Raw genomic sequence first — 21978 nt, forward strand, 5'->3', positions numbered from 1 at the left:
GACCCTGGTGTTTTGGTTGAATAAACACTTGCCATCAGGGCTGCCATGTGACTCTGTGCAGGTTGCACATTGTACAACTCCATGGGATACACCCTAAGCCACACAAACGTGAACAACACATCCTACATTTGCAGTGTACAGCATGGAGAATCTTTTGCAACACCCCTTACTATAACACAGAATTTGAGATGGCTTTGGAAAAAAATGTAATCCTTACCATTATTATTCTCCTAACATGTGCAAATTTGTATGAAAGCTATATTGGTCATGGGACAAGGAGGTATTTCCAACTAGTTTCTGACAGGACCCCCTTCTCTTGTAAGAATTCAGCCCTTGACATTAGGTGAGTATCTGTCCAGGTCATCAGATGGCAGGGAGAGAGAGGGTTTGCTGAAACATTTATCAACAGTACACGGTATGCACTTTCCGATTTATTTGAACATGCATTTATTGAGAGTCAAATAGCAAACTAGACATTTCAGGTATCTGGCACAATCTCTGCCCTTAAGCGTACAATCTCATTGGGGAGAAAACATGACATATGATAGTTTTTAAAACAACTAGATAACCTTTAAAAAAAAAAAAAAACCAGGCTGTATTTATGCACAAACTTCCATGGTACAAACTAAGCTTGCAGTAGGAAGCCAGGAAGGGGAGATTGTTGTGGATTGGGCTGGTTAAGGGCTAGTTATAAAAGAAGTGGCAAGAGTGCAGGTTGCCTGAGATGAATCTTGAAGAACAGATAGAATCTAGGTGTGTGGATAGGAGGTTTGGGGGCAGGGGACCAGGGAGCATTTCACATGAGTCAGGGAATCTCTTTACTTGTTTCCACTCTTCTGTACAACATCAAATGCAGATGTCACCTGCAGCTAGCATTCCAGCGCTGATGTTTCTTTATTAACAATATAGTGGTCATAAAAGCAGCATTGACTTCAAGAAATGTGAATGTGTCTAATAAAAAAGGGACAGCAAAACCTTCAAACAAGGGAAAAAACAGTGCAGGCTATTTCTCTCTTCTTGCCTTTTGTTCGGTGCTCATGAAATGCTACGTGTGGAAGTCAGCCAACTGAGAAGGGGAGACGGCTGAAGGTGAGGAGGCTGAAGGCTGTGAAACAGGAAGGCCTCATTCACACAGGGCAGGGCTACGGTGCACACTGGACTTTCTCAGCTTGAGCAGGAGGACTCCATTACTTAGCTGGAGTAGCAAAGCAAGGGTAACGTCAATTTTATGAAAATTCACAGTATACAGAATTCCACAGTATACAGTAGACAGACAATGTTAAATTTGATCTCCAAGAAAATTGAGTCTGTAGTTACATATGTATCAAATTTCCACTGCATATAGAAGTTTGTGTCACCAGGTACAGCATTGAATTGAAACTGGAAACAAGAGTCAAGAAAGAGCAAGGTCAGCCATCTTCATAGTCCACAGTAATCCTTTCCCCCACGGTCTCATTTGTTCCTCCGCAGGAAAGATAAAGACTGAGCTATGTGAACAACACCTGTGGGCTGGGGGAGGGGGGATGGATGAGGGGCAAAATCAGGGCAGAGCAGCTGTTGGTTACGTAGAAATTTTTCCAGATGCACTGAAGGAAACACATTCATCTTTGATAAGGGAGATGCCACCATGCAAAACTTTTCAATGAGGTTTTGAAGAATCCAATGACCTTTAGCATACCAAGAGTTTTCTTTCATAGAGCGTGATGTAGTATGGGTTCATCCACACTGAAAGAAAAACAAGAGATTATAAATTAAATGAAGGAGCTTAAAAACTGCAAAAATGGAAGTGCTGGTAGTAAAGGTAAATATTCACTAAAGGTGACAAGTGGAGCAGGGAAAGGCTTTCAGCTGGAAATCACGGACAAGAGGCACGCCTTCAGGATGCAGGCAAATGGGAAGAGAACCTGAGAGCCGCACCTCTCATGTTTTCCTGTGCTTCCACCCAGAGATGGTGCTAAAATGCGGTAGGTCTGGGTAGGGCCTGAGATTCTGCATCTCTAACAAGCTCCCAGTTATGCCTATACTGCTGGTCCACAGACCGCACTTGGAGAATTTCTGTAGTACAGCCTTGGTGCCCATATTGAACGATTTGAAAAGACAGTTTAGATTGATTTTTGAACAGTGGAAAGTCAGGAGAGTAGATAGAAGACATGCTCAAACGGAAAGTAAAATCAGAAAAAATAAAAATGCATGAAAGGAATAGTGGTGGTTCTAAACATCAGATTCTGGTGGGATATAATTTAAGGAGTGACAAATTTAATTTCATGAAATAAACGCCACTTTTTGTGTGTGACACAACTGTGTCATTTTGGGGCAGGCCAGGTGGTATGTCTTAATAGCACCTTTCAAGGGAGAACCAGATTCTGAGACTCTGGTCTCATGATGAACTGTCAGGGTAAACCACAGTTCAGCAGCTGCAAAAGTGCTTGCAAATATAGAGATAAAAATGTTTCTGAAAACAAAATTTCACATATGCCCTCCTCTGAGGTTGGCATCGTATCTTCCTGTGTATCTTGGGTGTAGCTTTTACCCTGCCAGAATTTAGACACTAGAAACCAAATGAGGTGATAAACACTGCCAGTTTGCAGAAGAGTCAAAATAACCCAGCAAGAATTGAAACCACAAGTACCCAAGGACTCATTCATTCACCTTCCAAAAGCTAGTACAAATGAGCACAAGGACTATAAAAGTTAGCTCCAGGTCTTAAAAAATATTGGCACATGGTGTTTAGTGTGATATTGTTCATTTTAACTGTGGCTTGTTCTAGAAGCACACCCTACTTCTACTCCACCCTTCCTTGGGGCCATCACCCTATGGTTTCAGTGTGAGAAAAAAAAAATCACATTACTGAAAGAGGAGGGTGTCTGAGACTTACAACTCTAACCCAGGAGTCAAGAATCTTGAGTTCTGAAGTGGGGCACAGTGGTATGTACCTGTAATCTTAGCTACTTGGGAGGCTGACGTAGGAGAATTGATTGAGCCCAGGAGTTCAAGACCAGCTGAGAAACATAGTGAGACCCCATCTCAAAAACAACAACAAAAAAGAGTCTTAAGTTCTGGAACTATAAGGGTTAACAGCATGTACCCTGGATCCAGATGGGTACAAATTTAGCACTGCCATTTTTTCAGTGACTTCGGGCTATTTTATTTCTTTGTGCCTGTTTCTTACCTATAATGAGAATATTAATAGTACCTACTCCCACAGACTTGTAGGCAATATTTAATTATTTAAGGCATGTAAAACACTGGGAATAGTGTGCAACATGGAATTACTATTTGATAAAGTTTTATCATTATTGTAACTAACTCTGTCCCTAGCTCCAGGCCTATAGTAAATTAGCTCAACTAAAAAGAGAGCTTAAACATCATGTCCGCCAAGATCCTTTTCAGACTCAAAATCCAAACACTCTATGAATTAAGATAACCTTGGGCAATAAATGAGAGGTGTCCCAAGGCAGCTGAGCAAATAGTTCTTTGCTAGGTCTTTCTAGACCATCCAATAAATCATTCAAGACCTATGTTGGTGGGGCCAGCCTTCCCTTTCAACTTCTATTAATACTTCACTGCTCCTCAATGAACTATGGGTTCTAGAAAGTTCTACTAACTGGCCTCAGAACATGCTTTCATAGTCCCCCTACCATATCATTGTTTATATCATTTCCCTCCTCTGGACTGCCTTTCTTCCCTGCTTCTCTCTATATGCTTAAATCCTATCCATTTGTTAAAAAGCAACTCAAGGCCAGGTGTGGTGGCTCACACCTATAATTCCAGCACTTGCAGAGGTAGAGGCAGAGGATTGCCTGAGGCCAGGCAGGAGCTTGGGACCAGCCTGGACAACACAGCAAGATCCTTTCTCTAAAAATATTTTTAAAAACCCTAGCTGGATATGGTGGTGCACACCTGCAGTCCTGGCTCCTGGGGCAGTTAGAGGTTATAGGGTTACAGTGAGCTGTGATCACACCACTGCACTCCAGCCTGGGTGACAGAGTGAGATCCTATCTCAAAAACACAAACAAAAAGGCATCAACTCAGTTTTCACCTTCTTTATAAGATCTTCTCTAGTCACCAAACCAAATGATCTTTTTTCTTCTCTGATATAGCACTCATCAGCCATTAATTTACTTTGCCTTGTAGTTTTCTGATTTTTTTTTTCTGTATTTTTGTCTTAACTCTCCAATTAGATAATAATGTCCCTGAGGTCAGGGACAAAGGCTTACTCCTATTGGTGTCTTGATCAAGCTTAGCATTGTTCCAACAAAAAAGTGTTCAATAGAGAACTATTACTTGATTTATTGTAAATATCAGTGAGCCGTTAAACTTAATATGGCAATGTGCTTGCTCTGGTAATTAAGCAAACTAATTAACTAATGCTAATACTCTTCCAGCCAGCATCTCTTCCTGTGCCTCAAGGATATCTAAAAAAATTGAGTTGATCTACTTCCATCTAGTGGCAATTAAAACAGGTGGTTCCTGTGGCCAGAAAACGGCTCTGGGTAGATTGTGTCAGAAAAGACTTTCACTTAATAGTTGTGAGTATTAAAGAAAGCTTCACATCTTGTGGGTTTCCTGCCACAGAGATAGGGAGGCCAGTCCAGAGTCAGGACCCCTTCCTCACTGGACCCCATCTATACTGTGAAAGAGGAGACAGGATAATAGAAAAAAGAATAAAACAGGGACCCCATGTCACCATTCAGTTGCCCTCTTCCTCCAAAGCCAAACTTTTTAAAAGAGACGACTACATGTTCTGCCTCTACTTTCCCAACCTGAATAATTCCTCCATGCTTGGTTGACTCCTGTCTTGATCTGTGTGCTGAAAATGGTGTCCCACTGACACCCTCATTCCGTGAGTGGCAACTCACTGGTTCTCTTGGCAATACTTGAAACTGTTTCCACTTCCTTCTTTCCTTGGCTTTCATGACCCCATACTCTTCCTCCTCTTCTTTCTACCTCTCTGACAACCTCTTCTCCTTTCCCTTTTTCCTTAGCTGACTTGTGAGATCCTCTGGTTCCCACCCTCTCTCCCACCCTCTCTTCCATTTTCAGACTCCTGAGATGGAGTACCCACTCCTGAGATGGCAGTTACCCCCTGAAATGTGAGAACCCCCAAATCCACATCTCTCCTGCCCCAAGGTAGCCCCTGCACTGCGACAGGTCCAATGGACCACAATGGGATGAACTCCAGGCACCTAAAGCTCAACACACTGCAAAACTGAATCCATGATCTTTGCCTCCAACACTTCTCCTTCTTTTATGTTCCTTTCTCAGTAGCAAATAGTTCTACCATCCACCAGTTCCCAGGTCAGAAGCATGGCATCTTCTTTGATTCTTCTCTCTCCCTCTTAGCCAACTAACAAACACATTCAGTTGATTCCAGCTCCTCTTATCTCATGTACCCATCCTCACTGCTATTTCTCTTGACAGGTATCATGAGCGTTAACCTAATAACTTCAAATGCCTCCAGAACTGGTCTCTTTGCCTCCAGACTCAGCTGTCTCCGTATTTGCCATATTGCTGTGCAAGGTGATCCTCATAAGATGAAGAGTGCAAGGTGACACTGCTTAAACCCTCTTAGAGATACAGCTCAAGATAAAGTCCATAATCCTGAATATGGCTCATAAATTACTCTATGATGTGGCCTTTGGTACTTCACCTCCTCCCAGTTTCTCTTTACACTCTAAGCTACAGCCCACTGAATTACTAAGTTTGTGGTCTATAGGAGGGTTGCCCAAACAATCCCATGGGGAACCATCTTCTTTCACTTCTAGCATTTTAAAATGAGCCCAGTTGTCTATCTGGGCACTTAATATGTCAACAAAGTCTCATTTCCATAGTTCTTTTTGCTTACATTCTTCCTTCCTAAAATTTTAAAGCAAGTCACTAAATCTTTGAAACTGAGAAATATTTTGCCATCTTCATTTCTGTCAGATGGGCCATGCACTTTCTCCTGTCTACATTCTTTCTCGGTATGCTATTTCTCCAATTGAAGAAATCTAAGCTTCAAGATCAAACTGAAAAATAATTGCCTCTTTGGGAAGACAGCAGGTAGAATTCATGCTCCCCACCTTTTCCACACTGCTGAGGGTCAATACGTACTAGAGCTGCAGAGGTTTACCCTTTTGTATTAGGTATTCAGGGCTTAGAGTTTGGAGATATACCTTCTTCTTAGGGGCTAGTACACATTATTTTCTCAATAAGTACTTGTTGAATTGAATGTTTCTTGGATACTGTATTTAGAGCCTCACGTTCAGCCAGAACAAGAAGAAACATATGACAGTGCTTCTAACCCTCAAAGACAATTCTGAGACAATCAGGAAAATCGTTTACATAAACCTCCCTTTCCTAATGGGGTATTACTTGTTCATTTGTTCATTTATTCAGCTCCACTAGCACCAAAAAAACCCCACAGCTTTTAAGGGAAGCTAACAGAGTTATCACCTTATCTGGAAACTTCATTTAAACAAGGACCCCAATGTAAACAGCTACTATGAGGTTACTATGTCTGGCTAGAACAGGAAGCATCTTAAGGAAGGTAGAGAAGGGATCAACCGATGTGGAAACTCCTCACCACTGATAAAACTTACCTTTTCTGAGATTTCTTGCCTAAAAATAGAAAAGAAAATAGAGAAATGGCATTAGCAAAATAATAGACAATTTAAACTTTTTAAAGAAAGGGAGAAAGGAGATCTCCACCCTCAAAACTAACTTTTGTTAGGGGGACCCTACCTGTGTCTAAGATAATCTGAGGTACTGGCTTACTGTTCTAATTCAAGCAGTGGTAGATACTCAAATAGAACATATGTGTTGATGCAGATGCCTCCTGGGGTTCCAGTCCATTCTCTGTGATGCTCATAAAGACAAAAGTCCAGGCTGGATTGCCTGGTGGCCAGACCAATATGCCCATTCACGTGTTTATCCCTTCCCCACTTGCTGTCCCATCGGCTACCTGCAGATTCCTCCTGAAAAGGACTTTAGCTGCTAATACTATGAGAATACATTACATCTCACAGCGTCTTCTCTATGTGAATCCACGAGAATTTCATTCTGGCCTCTTTGGTAGGATTTGCACAGCCTCATCTAAGTAACTAATGTGTTTTTACAGTAAGTATCACAACTGGTTACGCTTCCTTCTCTGGCTGCAAGGAAACTGGGAGCCAGATCTGAGACTTTCTCCTATCAATTGTATAGGACTTTGTGACACACATTTCTGTGCCCTAACTTCAATTTGGGTACTTATTTTTATACCCTAAACTTAAATATGGCTTGTTTTCCTTATATTTTAACTCATTTTAATTTGATATGCTGAATGTATTTTGTATTATCTTACATTTTGTGAAAAAAGCAGAATATAAATAAGTAGATAATTTTATTTAGAAAAAAGCTCTTCGAGGAGAACTGATCATTTGGAAGGCAATATAATATTTCAGTGGCTGTCGGCTGGAGCATTATTCCACCCAAGTGCAAGCCCTGTTTTGCCACCTGCAGTGTTGGTGTGTCTTTGAACAGCTTCTTTTCTTCTCAAAACCACAATTCCTTCATCTGTAGAAAGGGTACAGTAATTGTATCTTCCTCATTGGGTTGACGAAATAAAATATATTCAAAGCATTTAGGCCAGGGCCTAGCACTTAGACAGTGTTCAGTTACTGTTTTAATTGTTTAAAGTGTTAGAAATTACTATTTTGAATGTTTTCTCCCAAAATCCAGCCTGCTGATGAGATGGACCAAAAGCACTTGAACAAGGACAATCGAGTCTCAATTAATTTCAAGTTCCATTTGTTTATCTTCATGTGAGTATTTCTTTTTTCTTTTAGGAACAATGGAACAATAGATCAGCAAGAATCTGTTTCTACTGAGAGGGTTTCTTTTGAAAGAAAAGGGAACTAAGGGGCATGTGTTCAGTTTCATGCCTTGTTCTAAACCTGTTCAAGGGGAGAATTCTTCCAACTGAGAAAAAAAAAAAGAGAGTCTCATGAATCTGAATACTAGTGGTTTTAGGGGAGATATCTGGGTAGGAGTTTAATCTCTGACTCTGGCATCTATTGACATGGGATTCTAGAGATTTGGACTAAAACACCATTGCCTCAGTTTCCTCATTTACTGAACAGGTAGCCAATTTACCTTGTTTACCAGTGGTAGTGACTAATCAGAGAAGTATAATGCTAGGAGCACGAAGTGTTTCTAGAGGAGTACATGCACAGGGGAACATGTTTCTGAACCCCTCCCTTATTCGTTTCCTAGAAGAAAGGAGCTAAAGTCCAGGCACCAAGACTACTAGGGCAAAGGCCAAAGTGCCAGGTTCAGAAGATCCATCTGAGGACAGAAGAGCAGGGGTCAGGAATCTGGTCACTTCATTGCCTACCTACCATGCTCCAAACATTTACTATCTGCTTTTACTAGCTTTTGGAACCCAAAAAAGCCTACAAAATTATCATAAAAGATGAATTACTGCATAAATGCAGATTTATTATTTTTTACTTTTATCCTTATAAATGCATGAGATAGCTACATTTTGTCTTAGAAAAGCTCTTAGGCTTAGCCTGGGAACCTAGCCATCATTTCTACCATTGCCTCTATAGGAAACAATATTTTGTGTGTTTTTAAAGAACCAACTTACAACTAAAATTTTTGGAAGACAAAAGCATCTGTAATTTGGAGATATCAGAAGATGCTTCACAAATGAACCCTATTTAAATGTTATGTTACAGATACCCTTACTTTCCTACACAGTCAGTGAGTGATCTTTTGGGGGCTTCTGGTCTCTTTGTGGGCATGACTGTAGCTAGCCTAACTGCCCGTTATCTGTTTCCTGTTTGCGCCACACTGATTCCCACAGCAGGAGCATGCAATCTTCAAGTTATCGGTTTGAGATCTTGTACAGAAATGACACTGAGATAAAAAATTTAAAAAACAACCCTACTGCTTTTCTCACCCCTGGTTCTAAAACAGCCTTAGCCACCTAAAGCCCTCATTAAATACACATGACTTTGATTCTACAAACATTTGTTAAAAGGTTAGGGGATTTGGGAATAGATATCTTCCTCATCAAGGTGACTTATAGCTCCAAAGTCCTTAAAGTTACTTGGATAGAAGCCACCTTATCCCAGGGGGTGGTGTGTAATTCCCCACTCTACTCTCTACCCCTCAGTTCTGCAGGCATCACTCAAGGTAGGAAGATAGAAAGGATGGATGGCATCGGGCTTTGAAGTCTCAATGGAAGAGATAATCAATGGTGGGAGAAAAATGTCATTTTTCTTTTGCTTTAATGCAGTACTTAAGGACTGAGTACTGTATAGTACTCTAAGATGGTGGGATCCAATCTCTACAGAATCTCTAACTAAGAGCAGGAGCCGAGACATTGTCACTGCTCGGTGATCTCGGGTTGTAGGTAATGAAGCTCTTGCACATCCGCAGTGCCCTCCCCCATTGTCTTTCTGGGTCGGTTAGAAAACTAATCTAGCACCCTCTGCTCTGAAATTTGGATGAAAGATCAGATTGAGTGGAAGACCACTAAGGATTGATAGATAACATTTCTGTGACTGCCAGTGCGGATGGGCAGAGGGCACGCTTTGCCTATTGTACTCAGTGAACAGAATACATACTAACTAATTCACAGGAAGTGAACTCAAAATGGCAATTGAAGGACCCCACAGAAAGGCAGCACAGAGCAGTTGGTTAGCAGTTATTCTGAGGTCATTCATGGTCCCCGAACTTGAAACAGGAATATCTTAAAAGCTGCCCAATGTCTAATGCCCAGTCTTGAATGGTTCTGCCAGGAGAGTTTGGCCAAATGTGTTCGTGTGCACCCCAGGCTTGCCACAGACTGTGGGTCTGTCACTGGTGGGCTGGTCCCACTTTAAGGCTTGGACACACTCAAGGGGAGCTAAGGGGAGTGACGCTGGTGTTCTTCTCTGGTAGAATTCTGTCTACTATTCCAGGCAGCAGATATTTACTTCTCTGGGAAGTCTTCCTTCTTCCCTTTTCTTCTCCAGTCCAGGGTGGAGGGAAAGCATACACGGTGCATACATGCTGTGGCCTTAGGGAGAGGCCTGGGCACTGGGGAGGGGCCTTGGTGACTAGACACTGGGGAAAACACGTGGGAATGTCTCCCAGGGTGAAGGCAACTCCCATGTGTCAGGAGCCTGGCATGTATGTGACTCTTGAAGAGGTCAGGTGTTTGGGAACAGTGCCTTGAAAACCTTAGTGGGCATTAGATTCATTTCTTAGTGGAATTATAGCACTGAAATCCAGGGTATGTAGCCTCTTAGAGGGCAGAGATTATGTATCCTTCTTTCAGAATTAAGTGAGAGCCAAGAACCATTAGAATATCTCATTTATTATCACCCTAGCAAGAGGTCTTAAAGATAATAGGCATTTTAAAAAGGCTTTTGTCAGATGAAAAGCAAAAATCAGCCAGCTTGTTTTAGTGAAGGTGTGTGCTGGGCTAATTTACATGCCTCCAGGGACCGACGTCTATAGAACGTAAAGCTTGGCATCCTGCTTCAGTTGAATCTATTGTGCTTAATTTCCTGTAGTTTTTTTTTTTTTCGTTTTCACCTTAAAGTCACATTATTTTCATATAAAGTTAAACTCACATACCTTTTCTTAATCGCCTTGCCAGCCAAATGATAAACATCAACCCAGAGAACGCAGTGACCATGACTGCCACTGGAATGAAGAGGGGGTTATAGTCACCCTCCTTGATCATTGAGAAACTCCTATCCAATTCTGAAAGAGAAACCAGTAAGGCACAGAGCATGAGACCACGAGCATTCTTTCCTTCGTCCATCTCAGGGTATTTGACTTTCTTCCTCCCTACGACTCGCAACAATAGCCCATTTGGTGCCATTTGACAGGTGAGGAAGCTGGCGTGGACAGCGCACGCTGAGACTACAGCAGGGGCAAAGACTGGACCAGCCTCGTTATCCCAATGCAGGTAGAATCTGAATCTGAGTCAAAGGAAACTACTAATGCTTTTACTTTAAAGCAGTTATACAAAAATAAGTACTTTATATGATAAGGACCTGCAAGATTGTATTTTTCAAATGATACAGTCCCACCACTTCCCTCCACTTCCTTCACAATTAAGTAAAAGAACATATCTATACATCCTTCTGTAACCATGAACTAAGTTCATTTGGGGAACTTTGCTGAAAAAAATACTGATATGAGATATATCTGTCTTCTGATGCCACCATTTGAAGGAACCTACTTTTACATGTTGGCAAAGGCTCTGATGGCATCCCTAATTCTTTGGTTACTTTGATGAACTCTTTCGAGGTGTTTCCATCCCCACACCCTAGTATATAATGGGGAGATGGCTCAGGCTCCCAAAGGCTTCAAACAGAAGACACCTCTTGGCTCGATGAAGACGAGGAGGAAATGGGTACTAACTAGGCCTTCAAGGAAATGTCCCTGATGGGCCTGGTATTCGGTCCTCTGCTACAGGCCTCCCTGCCTCCTCTCTTCTCTCCTACTCTACTCTCTGGCCCTGGGCACACAGAGATCAGCCTCTCTGATAGCCTCCACAGATCCTACCATTTAAAGACTTCTGTTATCCATGCAGATGGTCTCAGGGGCAGACATAGGTAGCTATTCTTTCACATGCTAATTTAACCTGCATTTATTTTAGCACCTACTGCCAGGCACCGTGTCAGGTGGAGGGTATACAAAGATGAAGAAGACATGGTCCTTCTCATACATGCACAGACGTGGGAAGTATCAGCTTAGTGATAATTGAGAAGGATCCACTACTTGGGGAATTAGGCAGTCACTGGTGACATTTGTAGAGGCATTCCAATGGACCAACAGAGAAGTCGGATGGTAATGGATAAGAAATAAATCAGTAGAGACAGTGGGTTTAGATTTTAAGAGTTATGGAGGAGGAAAGAACAGCCAAAGATTCTATATTATGTTAATGCATATAAATATTATTTTTAGGCTCCATATATTTAACAAAACAAAATTTAAAAGTGTAGTATATCTGTCCCCACCATCTGCTCACCCATCAACTCCATCTGCAAATCTTCAGTCTATTGGGACAAACTTACTCACTTTGACATATTGGACTAGGGTTTGACCAGATTCCAGATGATTCACAAATAGTTTTCTTCTCTCCGATTAACTCAGTTCCTTCTGAGCAGCTGAAGGTGCATGCAGAGGAAAAGCTGAAGTTGGCCAGGGGGTGGCTACAGCCCATCGTCCCCAAATCTGGTGCTGATAGAGGCTCACACTGGATCACTTCAGTGAAAAAGAAAAAGAAAAAAAAAAAGTATTTCTAAGTAGAGACCCTCCCTTGACCAAAGATTTTTTAGCCAAACCTATCTGACTCAACTGTGGAACTATTCACATGAATCTAGAAATTTCTAATTTCTAGAAATTACTTCTGATAATGCGTCCAGACTTGATCTTCTTGAAAATGTTGGTGGGTGGTGAGTCAGAGATGAAGCCAAAAGAGCACTGAAAGTCAGTGGTGGGGAGGGATGGTTGCTCCAGACTGCCAGCCCAGCCACGGTGACCCTCCAACTCTGCTGGGAGTGCCATGCCACATGACCTCTGTCTCATGGGCGCTTCTGGAATATTCTCAGTGAACGCATGCAGAGAATTTTCACCTTCTCACCTGTCCTAAAGCTTACCCAAGTATCTTGGGAAAACATCCCAGTTCTCTGAAGCAAGTCCAACTTCTGTAAAATTTTGTAGGTGGGTCGATTTAGTTCTGTGATTTCAATAGTGGATTTTGATAGTACTTTCGAGAATTAAAACAATTTAATACTTAAACTAGTGAGTCAGAAGCATAAACCCAGAAAATATCAACAAAACTTCACAAATTCAGATGCCACCAGTTTTCTCCCCAAAGAGGATAGCTTTGCCAATTAAAAAGGAGAAAAACCTACCACGTTTCAAATTTACAAAGGTCAAGAAATTCTGGTTTTGTTTTGTTTTCCACAGCAACTGTTATTCTCCCGAGAGTTCATGCAGGAGGAAAAGTAAAGATGACTTTAAGAATAAACAAAATAAAACAATCAAGAAAGACTTCTACTCCTCTGAGAAGGAAATTGGTTGATTTAAGTGGGACACCATATAAAATAGGTGTTATTGAAAGGAGAGTAACCAGAATTTAACTGAGGTTCAGCAAGATTGGTTATTCATACCATGGCAATGAGAAAAATAATTAAAAAAAAAAAAAAGTACTACAACCATGCTGTATTGCTGTGAATTATTTTACACACTCTGAAAGGGCTTCAGAGGTTTTTATTTTTTTGCTTGGGAGATTTTCTTTTTAGCGATAGTAAGAGTTCCCCCTTGGAAAAGCATCACAGTATAATCTAAGTTAGATTAAATTATTCTCCAAAAGAGAATGCAGACTTATTAGCAAGACTCCACTGAATTTTCCCAGACTGTGAACACAGCACTGCCACGACAAGGCCCCTACTCTGAAGTCACTCACCTTCACAGGTTGGTTCTGGAGATGACCAGTTTCCAAATGGTCCGCAAGTGGTTTCCTCAATCCCGATTAAGTTTGTTCCTTCCCAGCAGTTGAAGGCACACCGTGAGCTGAAGAAGAAGTCTCCCAAAGGGTGAGTACAGGACATGTTGCCCAGCTCTGGGTCCTCCAAAGGCTCACACTGAGTCACTTCAATAAGGAAGGAAATAGCATTGGGAGGTGTTAGAGGGCCTAACGCCTGAATCTGAATCTAGCTCTGCCACTTGATGGCCATGTGCCTTTAAGCGTGGCTGCTTAAACCCTCCACCTTCAGTTTCTTCATCTATAAAAGAGGAGCAATGATAATTGTATTAACTTTATAGAGTTGGTGTGGGAAATAAATGCAATTCAATTAATGTAAGTCGAAGACTTACAGCCTGGCTCATAAGAAGTCCTAATTAATCATTAGCTAGTCTTCATATTACTATCTTTGGCATTATCAGGGGGAGGATTTTTAAACCCAGAGAAGTCTAAGTGGGAATGGCCAGCTCAGTTGGAAAATAACTATTACATCAATGCCCCAGAATATACTAGAGTATTGAGAGTAGGAGGTTCACAGTGGGTCTCCAAAATCAGTCTTCTTTGCAAGGGGAGAAGATAAAAGCTTAGCAAGCATCTTGCCCTCAATTCTATCTTCATCGTCTCTAGCTCAGTTATAGAACTTTAGCTCATCTAATTTTGACAACCCTCTCCAGAAACTGGATCTATTTCCTTTCTGTGATTGGTGGTACAATAATAAATAAAATCAAGACTTGGAAATCAAAATTTTGATATTTTAGACACTGCCATGCCATTTGGGCAAATATCACAACTCTCATGTCTTATTCCTTATCTGCCAAATTTAAGCCATCATTGTGACATTGCACAGAGATTTCAGTGAAGAATGGACTAGAGGAATTAGAAGAATTTTTGTATTTTCTATACACAATACAAGTCCAAATTAAAGTTGGGAATGATATGAGATTAGAGAGAAAGATAGAAGCTGAGACAAAATGATCTTATCTTTTTTCACTTGATATAATGAGTATCTATTATATATCAAGCATTCCTCTAGGCCTGGAGGAGGTTTCATCCTGTGGGACTAATGATAGGTAGAAATTCAAGGGTGGATGGTCACATATGTGTGATGTGTTTCGATTGCTTTTAATTGATCAGCCTGCCTGTAGTATGAATAATATAGTTGGGGGAGGCTAATTTAAAGTTGTGGGACTCTTCTAGGAGACTATTGCAATAATCTGGGAGGAAGATAATGAGGGTAATAGTAGTAGAGATGACAAGTAGGAGACAAATTAGAAAAATAATAAGTTATAAGAATTATGCTACTTGCATAAATGTCGGGGGCAGTAAGAGAGTCTCCTACCAACATGCCCATGTAAATGGTGGTTCCACGTACTGAGAAAAGGAATACACTAGGGAAAGCAGGCTGAGGACAATTGATTTTGTAGCCTTTCAGAAATCCAAAAAGCTATCCTTAACATATTTGAAGATAAAGGCTGGAGGCAGATTTGTCAGATCAAAGATCACATAGAATTGTGAGTCCACAAAAGTCAGTAAGTTTGACCAAGGGAAACATGTAGAGTCAGAAGAGAAACAGACAAGGTATTATACAAAGGCTGAGAAGTAATAATAGTTTATAAGCATGCATAGGTCCCCACAAAGGATCTCAGGAGAAATGATCACAGGTAGGAAGAGAATCAGAAAAGAGTAAAATGTTCAGAAAGTAGTGAAATGAGAATACCAATGATACAATGATTGAAAAATAAAGTTCAGGAATAGGGAAGGGTAAAATACTGGGAAAGATTCACAGCTCAGGGATTGAGTTAAATGAGCTAGATCTATTCTAGTTGATTGACATTTAAATTTATTTTGGCTGTAATTCTTTATTCTTTAAAAATTTATTGATTTTTTTTTAAAAAAATTATATTGTCAATTCAATCCAAGCTCACCAGCAAGAGCCCTTTCTGAATCCCACAGATGTAATGATAGATAGGACACTTGCTGGTCTCAAGATGCTTTCTTAATCAGGGTAGATAAATAAGTAAATGGGTGACTTCAAGAAATGCAGGAGAAATCAGAAAGAAATATGTGAAACTATCAGAACACAGAATAGGGACACTATGCCTGTCTTGGGGTCTAGAGAAAGCTTCCTAGAAGGAATGGTCCCCGAACTATGTCTTAAAGATGAACAGGTGTGTTCGTCGTGTGCAGAACGAGAGAGAGGCCATGAGCTGAGTCAGTGAGATGCAAAACTCATAGCTTAAGTGTGAAGAACTATGAGTATTCTGATGTTACTGAGGGAAAAAGCAAGATTGCCTTCTGGGTAACTCCCCTTCCTAATGACAAGTAGTATATGTTCTTTCAGACTTTAGAGTTCTAATTAATCTAACAAGCTCATTAAAGTGTGAGCTTCCGAGAGCAGGAATCCACCATGCCTAATTCCTTTTATTGTAACCCTTACGGCTTTTATCCCAGCACCATGTTCCTTGTGGTACTCAAAAAGATTTGTTGAGAAGGGAATTGAAACTTCATGCTGACTTATGAAATCTTTACGGAAAGGTAACAACATTGTGAAAGCAGAACTTTCTGATCAAAACTTCCCATTTCTCAGAATGGCTAGTATCATGTCATTCTAACCAACTTCCATCATAAGCTACAGTGATCTCCGTGTCTTTACATAGGAAGAAACAAAGAAAGGGAAAAGACTTACCAAACTGACACTGGGGCCCATGGTACCCTACATCACAGTTGCAGGTATAATTATTGATGGTTTCCACACATTCTCCATGGCCACTGCATGACCAGGGCTGGCAAGAAGCTTTAAGGAGATCAGAAAAATATATATTTTAATGAAATTGCATTTTAATACTTGCAGTCATTTCTTTAGAAATAATTTTTGTCTGAGACTATTTTAATAAACAGGAAAGGTTTACTTGTACATTCATAGCAATTTTTGCATAAAAATCATACATTAAAATTTTTATTTATGGAACATACTAGGCATATAGCCATAGACAATTATTTGCTTTTAGAATTGAATTACTGATACTAATACTCCTTAACATTTATAATGAAACTCAGTAGCATACATTGAAACTCTTCAAATTACTTGATTTTAATGTAACAAGCAGTTAAATCATGACCTGACCTTAATCATTTCTGTGGGCAATCATTGCTTGGCAATCCCTTTCTTGATAGAAAGCATTAAGATTAAAAAGTCCAAACTTGCTAAAATAGTAGAGCCCAATTTATAAGAGACCAAATTGACTATGTTTCTAAACATATTTTACAACTAAAATATGACTTGGCAAAATTCCATTTTGGAATTGTTATAAGAGATTTTGCAAAAATTTTCATACACTGAAGATAGTGCAATGACGTTAGCCTGCGCCCCACCTGGCCCCAGCTCTCTGCTCCCACTCCACGGCCCTCTCAGGTACACTGATTGTCTCGTTCTTCCTCCTTACTTCCCATACATACTTATCATCATGATGTGATGTGATTTAGGGCTATGGTTTTTGGGTGTAGGGACCTGCTTACACACCAAAAATGCTCAGAAGTGGCATGATTCAAGCTTCAATAGAGGACTGGAAGTATTTTAGAATGAACTAGCAACTGTTCTCAGTCCCCAGCACTTCCAAGGGGTTAAACTGGTTGTTCTCTTAACTCTCGTCCTTCCTGAGTCTGGGGCACGGAGCGGGCGCTCACTCCCTACCTGTGTAACAGAGGGCTGCCTTCTGTTTGTGGCAGGCATCGTCGTTCCATTTTCCAGCGTCTTTGTTCCTTTTGATGTAGATCTCCACACAGTCTTCCTTGCTCTTCTTGTTGTTGGGCTCCCCGTCCCCCCAGTTCTCCGCTTCTTTAGTGAGAGACTTGTTGGTTCCCACCCACGTCCATACCCCTCCCACCTTCCGGATTCCTATCCAGTAGTAAGAACGACTGACAGGCAGTGTCTTCTCCAGGTACTCGATTTCCCCCTTGTTCTGTATGGCAACTAAATCCGTGTAATTTTTTTGGCAGAACTTTCTAGCCTGTGCCCAGTTCATCGGTTTTTCAGAATAATGGTAAGTCCAGCAGTTGGTTCCATGATACACCAGGAAATCTGAAAGACATCAGTGTGAACTATGTAGACCCGCATGACGGTACAGCGGAAAAGAGCCTAGCCCTACTCCAGGCTGAGTTTGCAGAGTAAGTACTCATCTCAGGACCCCAGAATTAGTTGTTGACAGATTTGAAGTAGAATCTAGACCTTCTCTCTTGAAGATGGAATGCTTTTTACTCGTGGTTCTATTTCAGACAAATTTGGTAGCTTTCTAGATTTCTTTTCATAATATTTTTTCTCAAAATTCCTTCCATTGAAGTTTAAGCAACATATTTTAGAAATTCCTATTTCTTTTTCTTAGTGGCTATTAATCATTTAAAGTAGAATATCAAATAACTTTAAAATTTACAATCTACTTTTTTATTCTGGGATAATTTCATGAAGGCCAACAATTTCATGAAGGGTATATATATATATATATATATACACCCAAGGAAGAAGCAAAATAAAGACAAGAAAATAACAACATATTGTTAAGTAATCCCTTTCAAACCAAAAAGATATTTTACCACAGAAAGAAGTGCCCCTGGGAAAGTCTTAATATGGAGCCCAAGCCTTATATATCCAACTGCATAATAAAAAAAAAATAATAACAATTTGCAAAACCAAGTGATGTAGGATTATGACATATCATGTTCTATACACAACAATATTCAACTGATGGTGTTTAATAAACATATGGTGCTTCAAATGTGAGGGCTTTGAAGAAATCTAATTAGATACATAATTACATAATGACTCCATAATAACGTATACCATTCTAAGTGTGGAATGGTCTGTGCAAACCACTATTATACAGTAAGGTAAAAGTTTTCATAGCCATCAACATTTATGAGTTTTTATTGTGTAGGGCAGGTACATTGGAGAAATATAAAAAAAAAAATACAGATTCAATTCTTACAGCTTCCTAAGGATTCTGAACAAGAATAACAGATGTGAAAAATACATAATCAAAATCAAATCAAATATATCAGAAATGAACTGAAAACCTAGGAACAGATATGATTAATGGGTAAAGAACATCATAAAATAAACACTTTGAACAGAGTTTTGAAGGGACATTCCACTACAATATAAGTTCTAAGAGGGAAGAGACTGTTGTGTCCTTAGTGCCTAGAATTGGGTTTGCCTATTGCAGAGACTAAGAAAACACTTGTTGAATGAAACAGCACGAGGTTCCCATGTGCCACGAGGCAGACACGCATGTTTGCTTGGCCAGAGCTGAAAATCCAAGCTAAGGAGTAAGAAGAATCAGCTTACTTAATGAATGGGAAAGAAAGTTCAAAGCTATTACTGGAGAGTCTTCAAGATTCAGACATAAAACTTGTCACATCAATGGAAGAAGGACCCAAAAGATACAAAGCTCTTAAGGAGCTCACACTGTAATTATTGACATGACATTGATGCACGCTGAACCATAATAAAAAAATAGAAAATAGAGTGCTAAATATTTGGCACAGATTGTAAGTGCCTTATTAGTGATTTCTCAGTTAACTTTACTCCTTCATAATTGAAGGCGTTAGTGAGACAGTCATGATCTGAACCCCACAGCCAGGGATATGGCAGGCAAAAAAATTCTAACCTTCTTGACCTCCTAGGTTTCTGGGGAAGAACTAAAGGTAAGAGTAAGAAAAGAGATGCTCACAGAAAGGATAGAATTAACAACTGTCTACCTAATAATATTCCCTGTGACTATGTATACTCAGTAGACATTTGAGAAAAATAAACATAAGTAAAAAAGGCTTAGCAATATATAAATATGGTAACATACCACAACAGAGTGTTGTCCAGACCCACAACTTGAAGATGTTCCTTAAGTCCTTCTGAGTGCTCTGACATTTCCATAGAAACATCTGCAAATACAACACAAAATTGTACTGAGATTTATACTCTTAAACCACACGTTTGCAGCACTTTGAGGTGATACTACAACTTTCTTAACGTTCAAAAGAAAACACGCATGTTCCACTACTAAATCTACTATAGTAACAGATGTCTCAGGCATTGGGGAAAATGTAACTTCAAATTTACATCAGAACTGATGCAGAGTTTTGTTGTTTTATTTTGTTTTCATGTTTTAGTGTCAAGTTGCTAATCATTACTGCTTTAATTTTTTTCTACATTTTAGCAGTTTCTGTACCTGGTTTTCTTCTGAGCTGTTAGGTCAAACTTTTTAATATTCAGCATGCATATTTTTTAAAGTATTTACTTTGCTTAATGAACTATTGATGTTTATATTTAATGTTATAAGCCCGCACTTGATCATAATGGGTCAATGCCTCAAATACCTAAAAAAAAACGAGATAGCCAAACAGACACCAGCAAAGAAAAAACAGTTCATTTTTTTCCCCAAATAAAAAGAAATACATTTTTGAGCCACGAAAATAACAAAATCAGAGCTCTTCTACACACTTTAAAACCTTATTTTCTGAAGCGTGTCACTTCTCAGGTAAACACAGTATTTAGTTGTAAAAGTACTGATTCACCGGTACCTCTCTTCAGAAGTCTCACCAGGGACAAAGTCAAGGAGAGGAAACCAGCACATCTGAGAGGAAAGATTCTAGGAACACTTTTTCAGACTCTGAGAGCATTTTTAGTTTCTATCTTTCTTAAAACCCAAAATAAAATGGGCTGCCCCTTGCCACCTGCATGTACAACCCCAAGAGTCTCTGAGAATCTGGGAATCGTTCCGGCTGAAAGGCTCACCATGGCTTTGCTCCGTCCTTCCCTAGTCTTCTGCAGCTCTTCAGCCTGTGGACCCCGAGTCTCCCGGCCTTGCCCAGGGGAGCCCGCTGTGCTGCAGGGAGCCCACACTGAGTGTCGCCAGTGAGGCTTGCTTTCTTTCATTTCTCTAACCCAGTCCCACATCCTCCCCCTCCTTCGCCCTCCCCTTCCTCCTCTTTCCCCACCCCTTTCCTAGACTGGCCTCCATCACCTCCCTGAGAGAAAATAAGCTTCTGGCCAGGAAGACGTTGACTAGATTCTCTCTTCCTTCCCTCCTTTTGTCCTTCCACCCTTCCTCCTCATCTTCTTTCCTCCTCTCTCTCCCCTTATTGTTGTTCTTTTTTTTCCTTCCTCCTCTTCTTTTTCCTCCTCCACCTCCCCATTGTTCTCCTCCTCCTCTTCTTCTTCTCCCTCTTCCTATTCTTGTTTTGTTCTTGTTCTCCTTCCCCTCCTCCTCCTCCTCCTTCTTTTCCACCCCCCCCTCTACTTTTTAATAAATACTGGGGCTAACTCTTGGCTACCTGTGGTAGATGGCCCCTGGAAATTGCAAACAACACAAGTTAAAATTGTGTTTTGGACAAATTTACGACGTCTGCCAAACTTCAGTAGAGCTTGCTAACACACCTGACCGAGTTCAGTGCGTTCCCTTCCCTCTTTCCTTGCTCACCACCTAGTGGAGGTCCTTGTTAATGGCACTTCCTAAAGCCCTGAAGAGAGTTGTTTGCCCTTGTATTCCTAGAGTGTAACACGTGAACCAGGTAAGACTGGTGAAGGACAATCAGAAGGAAGAGTCCCTGACATAATCAGATTTGCATTTTTAGGAAGATAATAATAGCAACCAAAATAGCTATAGAGCTCAGCACCCCATTTATTTAGCCTTTGGAGCAGCACTCTGCTGTAGCTATTATTACCCCCATTTTAAAGACTCTCAAAGAGGTTAAGATAGTTGCCTTTGTCACATAGCTAGTGAGAGGTACAGCTGGGGTTTTGAACCTAGGCCAGGCGGTCCCAAAGCCTGTGCTCTTGATCATTGAGCTGAACTTCTAGCAGGAGCTTGGAAGACGTGGTAAACTGGGATCAAAACTCTCATGGATCTGAAAGTGTCAAAGATCCTCCTATCCCCTGAAAGAAATGTCTGGACTTGTTTTTCTAAGTCCTCTCCTCTAATTCTATCTCGAACCTTGTCCAGTCAGGCTTTCAACCGCACCAATGCCCTGAGACACCTCTGACCAAGGTCCTATACTTCGCTGACACCAAAAGCCTATCTCCTATCCTCGTTTTATTTCACCTGGCAGCTCCTGTTTTCCTCCTACTTCACTGGCTGCTCCCTCTCTGTTTCATGTGTTGAGTCTCCCATATCTCCCCAACCTCCAAACCTCTGGACTAGTCCAGGGGTCACTGCTTTTCTCTTCTTTGTCTACCCTCACTGACTGGGTGATCCAATCCACTCTCATAACTTTGACCATCCAAATGCTATTGACTTCCAAATTTGTATTTCCAGCCAGGACCCTTCCCCTGCAGCCAGATGGCTACTCAGCATCTCCATTTAGTTATTCAATATGCCTCTGATATTTTACATATCCCAAACTGAACTGAATTTCTCCTCAATCCTGGAGGGCTCTTCCCATAGCCATTCCCATCTCAGTAAATTATAACTGCATCCTTCCGGTTATTTAGA

At 40.6% G+C, this 21978-nt stretch overlaps 1 protein-coding gene across 1 annotated transcript; it reads right to left on the minus strand.

Moving 5' to 3' along the window:
• Nucleotides 1-421: 421 nt before the first annotated feature.
• Nucleotides 422-20432, minus strand: SELL (selectin L). Its single transcript, XM_012783908.2, has 9 exons — nt 20283-20432; nt 19348-19429; nt 17190-17576; nt 16185-16292; nt 13442-13627; nt 12049-12234; nt 10594-10722; nt 6582-6600; nt 422-1725 (listed from the first exon to the last, which is right to left on the minus strand). Exons 1-9 carry the CDS (start codon nt 20421-20423, stop codon nt 1692-1694), a joined length of 1272 nt encoding a protein of 423 aa, XP_012639362.2. The 5' UTR covers nt 20424-20432; the 3' UTR covers nt 422-1691.
• Nucleotides 20433-21978: the final 1546 nt, after the last annotated feature.

This window comes from Microcebus murinus, chromosome 2, assembly GCF_040939455.1.
Source record: "Microcebus murinus isolate Inina chromosome 2, M.murinus_Inina_mat1.0, whole genome shotgun sequence".
NCBI classification, from domain to species: domain Eukaryota; kingdom Metazoa; phylum Chordata; class Mammalia; order Primates; family Cheirogaleidae; genus Microcebus; species Microcebus murinus.

Bases quoted from the DNA above. Each gene is read 5' to 3' on its own strand.
- SELL (XM_012783908.2), bottom strand. From the start codon at position 20,423: ATGAAAGAAAGCAAGCCTCACTGGCGACACTCAGTGTGGGCTCCCTGC. The intron at 19,430-20,282 runs GTGAGCCTTTCA...TTGTATTTGCAG, and splicing joins AAGGACGGAGCAAAGCCATG to ATGTTTCTATGGAAATGTCA. The intron at 17,577-19,347 runs GTATGTTACCAT...GATGTCTTTCAG, and splicing joins CTGGACAACACTCTGTTGTG to ATTTCCTGGTGTATCATGGA.